Here is a 14,547-nt window from a genome sequence, read left to right on the forward strand (position 1 = left end):
ACGTCTTGGACAAAAAAAACACACAAAAAAAAACACCCCATTTGTTAGAAAAATAAAATATGAAATAAAAATTGAATTAAAATAAAAAAGCAAACAATTATCAGTACAAGCAAAAAATGAATGCCGTGTTTTATAATAGAATGCTTAGTATCAACTTTGCTTAAATTTAATGTTTTAGTGAATAAATATTCGAAAATAATAAGAAAATATCAGTTGTATTATGACAAAAGCTTTGTTCGAAATTTTTTTCACAAAATAAGAAACACAAATACATCAATAAAAACTTATAAATTAAAAACAAAAATCATTTCTATAACTGCAATCAAAATGCTTGTTTAGTGTTATGTATTCAAATGCAGTTAAGGAAATATAGCTTCCTTACTTTTAGCATAATTTTGTATTCAATTTTATAAAAGTGCGACAAATTATAAATAAAACAGAAAATAAGTACAAAATATTAGCTAAAGTTTGAAGAAATAGTAAAATATTTGGAAACATTTCTACTATTTAAGTATCATCATCATGATTTACGGTAAGTAGAATGCGCCATACTTTAGCATGAAAATCGAATTTCAGAATAACTATTTTCAACGAAGCAAGAGACGGAGAAAATTAAGATTTACTGTTTTAAAGAAATCCATACTTATATGTAAACTTATCTCTCGGTTTACGAAAATATCGCCTGTCTTAATGAAATCGTCGTCTGTCACTCTCGATTGTGAAGAGCGATTCATATAAGGGGAGACGAAATTTTTACTTCAAGTCATGATATTTTAAGTCTTTTTTATGAGGGGGATTGAGTAACAAAATTTTTTAAAAATTATTTTAAATTCTTATTATTGCTTCTTCATCTGAGAGAAACGAAATTTTGTACGTTTTACTGAAATATAACTTCATTTTTACTTTTTAATGAATTGATGAAACGGTAATATTCAGAGATTGATTAAAGCATGAAGAATCAATAATTCCATTAAATATTTACGTTTTGTATAAATATTTCCATGGGATTTCAAGCACAAAAATATATATTTTATTAAATGAATAACTGTTATTGCGTATGTGTCTGTTGAATCCGGAAATCTAACCAGCAACGACCGCATTGTTCGGTAGATTTTTTACCGTCTCCTGACTTTCAACAAAATATTTACCGTCTCGAAAAAGGAGCTACAGCACGAGGATACATTTGATGAAAATTAGTAAAATTCAAAGGAGTGAGAAATTAGGAATTATTCTTTAAAGTATTTGGCCAAAAAAAGTTTCCATGATTCTAATACGTCGGAAACATTAATTTTTCATTAAAAATTGCTTTCAGTTTCATGTATTCATGCATCTAACATGAGAAAAAAAGGCGGGAACAATTTAAATGTTTGCATAAATATTTCAACAACTTTTCTTTGTACAATACATTTAATTACATTGCCATATAGTGTTTATAACATGATTAATATTTTCACCATATGAAATTATACATTCCCTAACTGCGGAATTTTCTTTGCTATCTTATAAGAAGGCACCTTCTGCTTTAGGTTATCATAAATTCATTAAATTTCATGAAACACGTGAAATATTTATAGTTTAAAAGTAATTTTTGCTTTCAAATTCAACGTTTATAAATGACTTTATTTTAGGTAGTAAATTATAAAAAATATGGCATAATCCGATGGACAAATGGAGCTCGGATGTAACAGTTAAAGGATTGAAACTTGATATGTACGATATATCAGAGAGGCTAATTTTTTTTGGCGTTATATAAATTTGAACGTGCTAACATAATGGAAAATAAAAAGTATAATTTGATATACGTTTTAAGCATTTTAAATTTTAGTTTTACAATTCAAAGTTAAACAATCTGAGGTTTAAATTTGAATTTAAAGGTATATTAAAATTGAATATAATGACGGCTGTGTTTCAAATGAAACAACTTTTAATTTTTAAGATATTGGCATTTAAATGATTTAAATGTTTCTATAAGAAAATCAAGTTTATATTTCTTTCAGTTTCACAACTTGTTATTCGAATATACTGCTGTTTTATACTTAGAATCTTCAGTGTTTTTAGATAAAATAAATAATATAAAAAAAGAAATTGTTGCCATTTTGAACTAGCCGTCGATATAATAATTAAGTACGTAAGCAGATCAGTGGAAAAATTAGTATTGAAATTCATATTTGAGCTCAAATAATGACTTTGTTTATTAGTATCTGTGTTGAGGGGGCCAATCATTTCCCTTCCTACCGCCTCAGATCAGGTCTGGGTTTCTTGACTGAATTTTAGTAGTACAGAAAAGGAAATTGAACTAACATAAATTTCACCAACCTGAATTATCAGGTGAACTAACATAGATTACACCAACCTGAATTATCAGATGAACTAACATAAATTACACCAACCTGAATTATCAGATGAATTAACATAGATTGTACCATAAATATTAATTATGATAATTCTTTTGAATTATCATAATTAATATATCTAGCTGCAACAAGAAATATAAAATAGCAATAACTTTGTTTTCAAAAACTTTTGTGGAATTCATTTGCGTTTGATCTACTGGAGGTATTCTATTAAATCAATTACAGCATGTTGATTTCACGGCCATTATATATGGTTCATAGCTTCTAAATGACCCAATGATTAGGAATATAGCTAAAGAAAGAAGCTTGTAATTCTATATGTCATAGATAATCTATCTACGTAACAATTTCTACATTTATCTAGAAAGTTAAAAGAAGCTTAAGAGTGCATGTATGACAATGCAAAATGTTTTCAGAACATTTATATTTTGTTCTTCCCGATTAACAGTTATAACACTTATCCATCCAAAGATGTGATCGGGATAACGCATAAATGTCATGTACATAAAAATTAGTAAAATCTGTAATTTATCTCTGAAAATTCTGGTATATGCATCGAATAAAGAGAATTGAATTTTGTTCGATATGATAAATATTTTACCATTTATATGGCAATATTATAGAAAGCAATCTATTCTTTTCAAAAATATTTCTATTTATAAAGAAATGCGTAATAAATTTAAAATTCAACTAAAAGAAACTAACAAATATGATAATAATTAAAAAATGAGGAATTTCTTATTCGAAATCATTATCATTAAGAAATAACAAATCCATATTTACAACTAACTCAATTTAAAAAATATATCTAAAGGTATTTTTGTACAAATTTTTTTTATAAAAATAAGAATGCATCTTTTAATACTTCTAAAGGAACTAATTACTTACCTTGGATATTGAGGTTGACCCCCTGGACCTTGAGGTTGACCCCCTGGACCTTGAGGTTGACCACCTGGTCCTAGAGGCTGACCACCCGGATATTGAGGTTGACCTCCTGGTCCTAGAGGCTGACCGTCTGGGCCTTGAGGTTGACCGCCTGGACCTTGTGGCTGACCGTCTGGTCCTAGAGGTTGACCGTCTGGGCCTTGAGGTTGACCGCCTGGGCCTTGAGGTTGTCCATCTGGTCCATATGGGTATTGAGGTTGACCGTCTGGGCCTTGAGGTTGACCGCCTGGGCCTTGAGGTTGTCCATCTGGTCCATATGGGTATTGAGGTTGACCATCTGGTCCATATGGGTATTGAGGTTGACCATCTGGTCCATATGGATATTGAGGTTGACCATCTGGTCCATATGGGTATTGGGGTTGACCATCTGGTCCATATGGGTATTGGGGTTGGCCATCTGGACTTTGAGGTTGACCATCTGGTCCGTATGGATATTGAGGCTGACCATCTGGGCCTTGGGGTTGACCATCAGGACCATAGGGATATTGAGGTTGATTATCTGGTCCGTTTGGATATTGAGGCTGACCATCTGGGCCTTGGGGTTGACCATCAGGACCATAGGGATATTGAGGTTGACCGTCTGGTCCGTATGGGTATTGAGGTTGACCACCTGGGCTTTGAGGTTGACCACCAGGACCATAGGGATATTGAGGTTGACCATCAGGGCTTTGAGGTTGACCACCAGGACCATAGGGATATTGAGGTTGACCATCTGGGCTTTGAGGTTGACCACCAGGACCATAGGGATATTGAGGTTGACCATCTGGGCTTTGAGGTTGACCACCAGGACCATAGGGATATTGAGGTTGAACATCTGGGCTTTGAGGTTGACCACCCGGACCATAGGGATATTGTGGTTGACCACCAGGACCATAGGGATATTGATGTTGGCCACCTGGTCCGTAAGGATTCTGACCATATGGGTATTGTGGATAATTTGGTCTGCCTCCAGCATATTGAGGTCTATATGGATAACCTGGTCTGCCTCCTGGATATCGTGGTCTGTATGGGTTCCCTCCTTGACCGGGATAAAATGGATTTAGATTTGTAGGGAATCTGATGTTGCTCGGAAATCGTGGCTGTCTTTGCCCTGCCGGAAAGAGATTTGGAATCTCTGATTGAGGTACTTGGGTTCCGTTCAGGTAATAAAGTTTAAAATTTCCTCTATTTATTTGATCGTAAGGAAACGGTTGAGGAGGTGGTAGAGGAGGCGGTGTAGGGTAGAGCGGTACTCCAAATGGAGGTGGCAAACCATACTGTGGAGCTCTTCCATAAGGATTCCACAAAGGATCCAAGAAACCTGGTCTCTCAAGCGTTAGGAAAAGTGCAACCAAAAATTTCACTTCCTTTATTAAGGCTTTATTAGGTTTCCCTGTGGTCTTTAAATAAGCGTTTTCAAGTGCATCGGTAATTATATCTGTTTTCTTTTCCAAGCCTAAACTTGCATCGCATCGATCCAATATAAGCTCAGCCATAGATGAAGCAAACGCCACCATCAATGTTTTCTTTTGGTTTGCATCTCCATCCTGAGACTTCTTCAGGAGTTTAATAGCTTTCAATAATATTTGGGTGACTTCTGAAATTTCATCCTCTGTTAATTTGCCGAATGCACCCGAATTTATCACATTATCTATAAAAACGTTTGCAAATCTTTGTTCCGTTTCATTAAATTCCATGGGATCATTATTTCTGGGGTTCACTTGGCCACTAATGCTCTTGCTCGATAATGCTATCAAGCATACCGCGATGAATACATGGGATAGGTACCCCATGCTTTTGTTAGATGTCCCAACGATTTTACTAGAGCGTTCCGAATTCACTTCCTTATATATAAGGCCGATCCTGCCTCGTAAAATTTAACTGCATATTATCACAGTATCTCAATTTATCTTTTTGTTATAATTTTTCGTTATAATGCATCATCTCTACCACCTGGGTGAGATTCGATATGTATAAAATTTAATGAAATCGGCTTCTCATGTTAGTTTAGCTGGATATTTCAGCATGAGATATGAAAATAAAACAAAATATCATCATTTCACATAGTCTATAGCGTTCCAATTTCCGTTAAAGTTTACTGTCCTGTAAATATTTTCAGTTTGTTTTTGAACCATTTACCCTTCGGCATTTTCAACTTATATTTCGAGAGAGCCTTCAAATTTTAACGTTTTATCATTGTTTCGCGTCAATTTGGCTGCTTTCTCTTATAACGTGATAGCAGACTTGAAGATGTTAACGCTTACTTTCAGGAAATTTTGTTGTTGACTTGGAAGAAAAAAAAATTAAAACGGATTTTGATTGTTATGGTGTGCAGCATTTTATTTCCTTTTGGTTGTTCAATGAACCATGACTACTGAGAGAGTTTTTTTAAAAAAAATTCTGCATTTATATTCTAGCAGATGTATAATTACATCCATAAATAATTGGTGTATTTTACTTATTTAACCAATTAATTTGAATTCAAATCACATTTTGTAAATAAATAGAAGGTAAAACAAAAATAGCTTTTGATCTTTTTTTTTCTTTTTTGACATTTACGTTTACTGTTTCAGAAGATATATTTTTCTTCAGCCGAAAATTATTTTATAAGGTGTTGGTTTTATTGCTTTTAAAGTTCAAAGTTTTCATCAGAATTTAACTTCAGCTCAATAAATGAACTCATTCGTCAGTTCAATAAATGAGAATTTTCTGTAGAATTTACAAGTTTAATTATTATCTCATTAATAGTCTTTAATTAGAAAATTAAAGGAAGGATATTATTAGATATTGCATGTAGGAATTTATTACGATATTGGAAATCATTTTATACTTTTCTTTTGTAGTCGATATTTCATTCTAACAGGAAAAAAAATCGCTTTTGTAATTTAATTCATCAATTGCTTTGTAACTTATAATTTTAGTGTACGAAAGTATGCTAAAATTATGAGTAAAATGATAAACTTTTGTATGTTTTTCAGTTATAAAACGGAATTGGTGAGAAGAGAACCGTGAAACTACATGATAGTAATGGATAATTATTGGGATCCAACTCATATTTAATTTACAAAAAGCAAAACAAACTTATATTAATTAATGAAGAACGTGCTTTTCTCTAACTGATGCCGATTTCTCCATGCATTTTAACATCTATTTTACTAGATTAAAATTGTGTTGAGCAATAACTGTGTGTGTATTTGTTAAAATGTGAAAAAAAAAGATTCTTTTACCATATCTAGAAATAAGGTGGGGAACGTAGGCAGATAAACTAAATAGAATCGCCATTTTTATAAAAATAGTTTTAATGTTATATTTGGTTTTTATATAATTGTAGATCATTGTATATGATTTCGGACCTTAATTCTATTTGATTAAAATCTATCAATTTGATTTTTAAGTTCATAAATAATTTTTAAATCATCCTTGAGATAAAGCGCTGATTTGCTAGTGATTCCAATTTTTGGATATTTTCTTTTGATATATTTCAGAAGATACAATTTCTTCTAAAAATTTAGCTTTTTTAATGTTTTGAAAAGAATTTAAATGATGATGTTTTGGGAAAGGTAAAATAATAAAATAGGAATAAAGAAGAGGAAGAAAGTGAAAATTAATAAAAACAGAATTTTGTCCAAATATTGCGCATTTTTGTTTGGGATCATAATATTATATTTGACAACGTAATATCAGTGAAAATTAATAAATCTTACCATTTCATATGAATATTTTTACTTCAGATCGCTAGAATACTTAGCAATAAAGGATTTAAAAAAATTGAATCAATGAAAATATTAAATATTTCTTGTCTTTGTATATACCATGTTTTTCTATTGTTTAAATAAGCTCTAAAACTATAGTCAGAATGTATTCGGATATTTATATACTTCAAAGAAAAATCGAATGGTTGATACATATACACATTATAGCCTATTTGCTTTCATCTGGAATATTTTAATATTTTCCAAAAAATTTTCTGCTTATTTTCTTGTTTTGAAATAGCATATATATATATATATATATATATATATATATATATATATATATATATATATATATATATATATATATATATATATATATATAATAGAAGCGCAATATGTTTACAGAGTAATTAATATATGTATATATATTAGATTCTCCTTTTAATGTCTGTTGAGTATATGCATTGAGAAATTCCCAACATTGTTCAATATAAGTTCAATCACAATTTTTTGACTTGATATTTTAATTCAACTATCTCTCTTGATTTTTTTCTTTTAATTTTGTGAAATTTTCTGAACTTTCAAATTATTTTGAGATTACCATTGGATAGGGAAAAAATGAGGTAGAAAAGTGAATCCCTCGAGATTTTTTTTTCACTCCAGAAGAATGACATTCCTCCAGAAATGAATTCACACCCGGAAGAATGACATTCCCCAGAAATGAATTCACACCTGGAAGAATGACATTCCCCCAGAAATTAATTCACACTCGGAAGAATGACATTCCCTCAGAAATGAATTTACACCTGGAAGAATGGAATATTTAGAAGAGGGAAAAAGATAAAGATGAAATAAATATCAGTTTTCTTTATGCTACATTTGCACTTTATTTTTCATGTACAACTTATTACTGAAAATAGCATAATCTTTTTGCAGCTTGTTCCATTACTATGTCTTTTTGTTAGGAAAAATGTTTCGCAAACCCAAGTTTTTAAATCTTATAGGAAAATGACGGTTAATTAATGTTAAATAAATTATTTATTTTAAATAGTTTTTTTTTACTATATACTTAAATACTATATACTTTACTCTTATTTAAAACCGAATTCTTATGCTTATAATAATGATGAAATGTGAAGAAAACACGTTTATCAGTTTTGTCTTTTTGTAAAAAGGTTTTTAAAATAATTTTTTGTTTTCAATTTCAATTTTAAATTAAAGGGGACTTAATTCACACAATACCTTTTTCTGTTGATGATATGACTATTGAAATCGATTTGACTGCTTTCCTGTTTCTCCAGTTTTCCATATTTCAATCAGGAATAGTGACCCTAGTTTTTTTTTCTCAACTGTGAAATTTCTGGTGACTTGAAAGTTCTTTTCCTTCTATTCCAGTTGGGAGGCTTTTTATGACGACTTTAATGGAACGTTGTCCGGGGCTTCAAGAAACACGTATTCTTGTTTTTCTTTTACGAGTAGGGCATTGATTTTCTACCAAGATTTTTCGTTTTTTGAGGAGATCTACAACATTGGTTCTCAATTCTAGGGTAATTCAATTCTATTCTCAATTCTATGAATGTCTTGAAGAATGTGGTTATCTTTTGATATCAAGTTCAGATTTAAAGGTGGTATTTCCTAAATGAGAAACATCATTCATCAGCATGTTCACATCAGTTATTTCTTGAACATGATATTTTTCTGGAGCCTCAATACAGGAAACATAGAGTTGTTGGATATATGGTTTTTTTTTTTTTAATCTTTGGTGACAGGCAAATAATCTTTTGCTGCGTCCATATTTGTTTCTTGATTTGAAGGCGTATCAGGATGCATTTCTTGTTCATCATCACTTGGTAATATTTTGTTTGTTGATGACAGTGATGTTTAACTGAAATGAATGTGTTGCAGTCATTATCGGTACCGGGGATAGTAGGCTCATTTTTACTTTGAATATCTTTAATCGATTGTTTGGAATCTTCCAAGGAAGTAAAAGACATATCTTAATGAGAAAGAATTATCTAATTGTTATCTAGAGTTTGATAACTATCAGGACTTTTTTTGGGATCTTTGTGAGCATGGAGAGCTGGGCCTACTGGATTCGGGATAGCATCTTGGTATCTAGAATGATAGAAAGCAGCACCAGTCCTGGTACATTTTGCTAAGAATCTGGGATCATCAGCAGAGACTCCGATAACTTTGGTGCATTAGTAGGAGCAGAGAAAAACAAAAAACAAAAGATCTAAAAGGTGCAGAAAATCGCACAGCTATCTGGTGGGCCAATCGCCCATCTAGATCAGAACAGTCTGATGTAAAACAAGGTAGTAAAAAGATAACACAAGTCTCTTTTAGAAGGATTGCGCTGCAACAGTCGACTGTCAGAACATTCAGCAGGAACAAGGTCTGACTATGGAGAGCTCTAAAAGCACATTTCTTTCAAATGAATGTCAGAACGGCCATACAACTTTAATGCATTGGCAGGCTCAGAGGAAAGCAAATTTCAAAAGATCTAAAAGAAGCAGAAAGTCACACAGCTATATGGTGGGTCAATCGTCCATCAAGATCAGAACATTCTGATACAAAACAAGTCAATAAAAAGATGACATTTTGCTCTTTGAAAAAAGGATTGCGTGGCAATGATCGGCTGTGTCAGAGCATTCAAGCAGGAACATGGTCAGACTATGGAAATCTCTAAAAACATCTTATTCAAACGAATGTGAGAACGACACTCGTCTTTAAAAATTATTTATTCATAAAATTGGCTATTGCACCATATTGTTCAAGAAGCCTGCTTGGAGTAAAACACAGTTAGCTTCAAATTTAATGAACTTCTTAAAAAATATTAATAATAGCATTTGAATTTAAAAGCGTAACAGTATATCTATGTATCCTAATTACAAAATAAATTTAACATTTTTCCTTCTATTTTGGCAATTTCTATACTTACTTACTGGGATAATAAGAAATTACAAATCATAAAATTAAAGCAATACTTATAAAACTAACTTGTAAAATAAATATTTCTTGAGTCAAAAACTTTTAAAAAGAAGGTATATTGTATTTCGAGCGCGACAATACTGCTACATCTAAAACAAAAATGAAATTAACCAAATTTGGAATATATATTGTTTAAATTGCAAAGAAATATAAATAAAATGGCATAAAAAATGAAAGGAAAGAAGTGATGAATCCGGTATGAAGAACTTATACCGGAATAATTATATACTTCACCGGTATAAAAAGTCACCCTCATGTTGGGATTCAAGCCTGGCATTTTATCTGTCACAAGGAGTCAAAACCTGGACGAAAGTCAGACCCCTCACAGAAAAAAAATCCTTGATCCCTGGTTTGAATTCCTGCCTGAGGGTGACACTTGATAAAGTCTTCAAGATGAATTCATCATTTCTTTCTTCTTCTTCTTCTTTTTTTAATTCCATTTTATTCTGATTTCTTTTTTTGCAATTTAAATTTAATGTTTATTTCTAGTTTGGTTATTGGGATAATGTTATTATATATTATAATAAAATATTTAGTGTTCTCTGTGAGAATGAGAAATGAAGTAAGTTTTATGATTTACAGGAATTACTATTTAATTTACAGGAGCTTTAAAATATTCTTTTGCATATTATTTACAGTATTCTGAAGCCAAACTGATGATCCAAATAACTAACTGGCCGGTACAGCTTGTCTTAACTTACCACAGTCAGAGATTTCTCATTGAATACGGGCAGACGAAGGGTACAGTGCCACCTAGTGATACAGCGGATAATTATTCCCTCGTCTGGTTTCGAAACACTTATCCAAATGAAGAGCCAGGATTTCAGAGGTACTTCTCTCTCTTTCTGTGTGTGTGTGTGTCTTTCATGTCTTTTATAATGGGACCATTGATTTTTGCAGGAATATGATATTGTTTTTAGATTAAGTAGAGCTTTGAGGATGCTTCACCGAACAAATTTGAATTTTCATTTTGTAGTATTGATTATATTTGGTAGAATAGTCTCTTCACCTTAACAATAAAAATATAACTCTGTCGTAGCGCCACCTGGTAATGCAGCGGATAATTATTCCCTTCTCTGGTTTCGAAACACTTATTCAGATGAAGAGCCAGGATTTCAGAGGTACTTCTACGTGTGTGTGTATATATCTTTCATGTCTTTTATAATAGAACCGTTGATTTTTGCAGGAATGTGATATTTTTGCATTGAGAAGTAGAGCTTTGAGTCTGCTTCACCGAACACATTTTGAAGATATATTTTGTCCTATTAATTACATTTTGTAGAATAGTCTCTTCACCATAACAATAAGAATAAAACTTTTTCGTAGCGCCACCTGGTGATAAAGCGGATAATTATTCCCTCTTCTGGTTTCGAAGCACTTATTCAGATGAAGAGACAGGATTTCAGAGGTACTTCTTTGCGTGTGTATCTTTCATGTCTTTTATAATGGGACCATAGATTTTGCAGGAATGTGATATAGTTTTTGGATTGAGAAGTAGATCTTTGAGTCTACTTCGCCGAATATATTTTTAATTTTCATTTTATTCTATTAATTACATTCAGTAGAATAGTCTTTTCTCCTTAACAATAAAAATGTAACTCTGTTGTGCAACTATGATGGGACTATCTGTGAAACTTAGAATTTTACTATTTTCCGCAATTAATCGTCACTTCGAGAAAACCTTTAAAAGGTCATATTAAATTAAAATCGTTCATGCATGTATTATCAATTTTTAGATTTATTTTTTTCGATTGCGTAATCTGGAAAGATATTAAAGCTCCTTGAGAAAAATTTTGCTATTTGTTTACTTAAAAAGCGATACATTTATTTGCATATTAAATGTTTTCTAATTATATAACGGGTATGTTGGTGGTTTCGCTTAATTTACATTAATAGTTCGGTTTAGATTAATTAACCTCGTCCTAGATCCTTTTTAAGGGCCTTCTGAGACGAAATGAGATCAGACCCACAAAAAAAGTAATTATAAATTGCTACCGTGTAAAAGGGAGTAGCTTTCAAATGACGTGACAAACATCCAGGCTGGTGCTACCTACTTCAAACTATTAAATATCACAATCAAAGTCACTGTCAGATTCTTCTTGCAATAACCGATTACCTTCTATTCAATGACGGCATTCATTTTGTTAATAATCAAACTGTGTTATCATAGAGTGATAACACATTTATTCGGTAGATATGCATTTTTTTCACTTGTTTTGCCATAAACAAATGTTTTATATTATTAAGAACATAATTTTTTAAAAAATAAGTCTTTTTATTCAAAGAGCAACATCTAACTTGAACACGAGAATTTTATAGGATAATAAACACTCAGTTTTAACAAAATATTTCTTCTCATGCTGTGGCACAGTACACATGGCTAATGATTTGCTGCAGTGTTTCACTCATTTTGATTTCATTCAGATTCTGTAAACAGCTGATTGATTAATGAAGAAAGCTCACAAATAATCAAGAATTTCTCTTTGCTCACAGCTGAGTTAGAATAAGCAAGAGCTGCAAAGCAATTAAGATTTCATACTTCAAAAATATCCATTTGGAATTTCGATTGCTTTTTTTTTTTTGACAAAATTTCGATTTTTTTAAAAAATTTAGTATTTTTACTTTTTATATTGTTATCTTCATAAAAATAATTTGAATTTTTTTTCCTGCGTTGATTCTTTGAAGATTGCACATAAATTACGCTAATGCTTACATTACATTTTGCACATCTTTAACTGCTTTTTTCTCAAATTCGAAATTTTGGTAAAATAATCTTACGAAAAACGCCATAAATTAATATCTAATGCGTATATTTTGTTTAAATTTGTGTAATATTTTTTCAATATGTTCTGTAGTTTCTGAATTGTAGAATATCCATCTATTCATTTAAAGAGATTTTATAGTTGTTTTAATGCTTCACATTTTTTTTTTTTTTTGAAAATGAAAGATTTATGCTATGTATCACTCACTCATTTCCCAATATTTAAAGAATAATGGCGATAAACTCATTTCTTAGTTCTGGTTCTAGGTAATAACATTTTTAACAAATCATTTCATGAACTTTGAAATCAGAAGAATTTTTCTTAATACCTATTTTAGCCCTGCCCCAAGAGATAACATATGTTACCCCTGTTTATACGGTTTAGTTCTGTGGTATCAAGGTGATTGGTTGTAATAATAAAAAGATAAAAAAAAAGATATCATATACTCTTGTTTCAATTTTTTTTTCACTTATTTGAAGCAAATATAAATATCATATTTTTCTGAAAATTCGTACCGAATGTAGTTCATAACTATATATTAATTATTTTAATTGATAAAATCTGAAAATTATAACGCATGTTAACCATATCCATAACTAGGCTTGAATAATCATTTCCCATCCATGTATTAGTATTTTATTTTTATTTTCTCAAATACGGAGTATACAAAGAGAAAGTATTGCAATCGTCAAAACATTCGGACTCCAGGTTTTGACGAATATTCGCATTTTAGACTTCCCTAAATCGGAAAACTCGTTTTTGAATTTGTGTCTATCTGTCTATTTTTGAATACGATAACTCAAAGGAATTAAATCGCAAAATTATAACACATGTTATCCATAATTCCCATAGCTTCAACTTCGAAGTGACTTGATGTGATCTATTGGAGACATTCATTTGCATGCGATTAAAGTCTGTTCATTATCAAATAGATAACTAGGCTTGAATAATCATTTCCCATCCATATATTAGTATTTTATTTTTATTTTCTCAAATACGGAGTATACAAAGAGAAAGTATTGCTATCGTCAAAACATTCGGACTCCAGGTTTTGACGAATATTCGCATTTTAGACTTCCCTAAATCTGAAAACTCATTTTTGGATTTGTGTCTATCTGTCTATTTTTGAATACGATAACTGAAAGGAATTAAATCGTAAAATTTTGTATATGGCCTTTACATCAAATTTCCAGATTTTTATTAAATTCTGTATGAAATTCTTTGAGGAAAAGACCGTGTGTCCCACTGTCCGAATATAAATTGTGTCCCACTGTCTGAATATAAATTGTGTTCCACTGTCCGAATATAAATTTACACTATAAAATGAAATTTGACACATAAATTTAACATCTAAAGTGAGATCTGTAACAAATTTGGAATCAAATTCATCAAGGATTTGATCGTCGTTCGGTCTACACTTTCACAAGCATGTAAATGCAATACCTCGAAAACGCGATAAATAATTAATAATTAAAGTTTGGTGTGTGACCTTGCATTTGTCGCTTTGTGTCAAATTTTGGTTTCAATCGGCCAGAAAAAAGTTTTCGAAAATATGTAATCGCTTTTCTAATAACTGTATCTGCGATTAACAGAACGATCAAACAGCGACCAAAGACAGCATGTTAGATTTAGTAAAAGCGCTGCATTCATGCCAGAGATCGATATTATTTCGTAATTATTGTTCGTCATTGTCATGTAGTTAATACACAAGTGTCGGTTTCTCTTAATATATTACGAAGCGCACAGTTCTTATGCGTGAAAATAAAAATCTGTGCACTCGTGGTTTCCACGGCTTTGCCTGAGATTTGCAGTTTTATGCAG

The 14,547-nt window shown here is 31.3% G+C and overlaps 2 protein-coding genes across 2 annotated transcripts in view; both read right to left on the reverse strand.

Annotated features, from left to right (window-relative positions):
• The window catches only part of LOC129965639 (uncharacterized), a 51,129-nt gene extending 46,042 nt beyond the window's left edge, over positions 1-5,087 (reverse strand). Inside the window, exon 1 of the mRNA XM_056079713.1 lies at positions 3,243-5,087. Coding sequence (XP_055935688.1) covers positions 3,243-5,071 — 1,829 coding nt within the window. The 5' untranslated portion in view covers positions 5,072-5,087. The remainder of the gene's footprint in view (positions 1-3,242) is intronic.
• Positions 5,088-8,988: 3,901 nt separating this feature from the next.
• Positions 8,989-14,547, reverse strand: part of LOC129966356 (mucin-2-like) — a 44,784-nt gene continuing 39,225 nt past the window's right edge. Inside the window, exon 15 of the mRNA XM_056080777.1 lies at positions 8,989-9,164. Coding sequence (XP_055936752.1) covers positions 8,989-9,164 — 176 coding nt within the window. The remainder of the gene's footprint in view (positions 9,165-14,547) is intronic.

This window comes from Argiope bruennichi, chromosome 4, assembly GCF_947563725.1.
Source record: "Argiope bruennichi chromosome 4, qqArgBrue1.1, whole genome shotgun sequence".
NCBI lineage: Eukaryota > Metazoa > Arthropoda > Arachnida > Araneae > Araneidae > Argiope > Argiope bruennichi.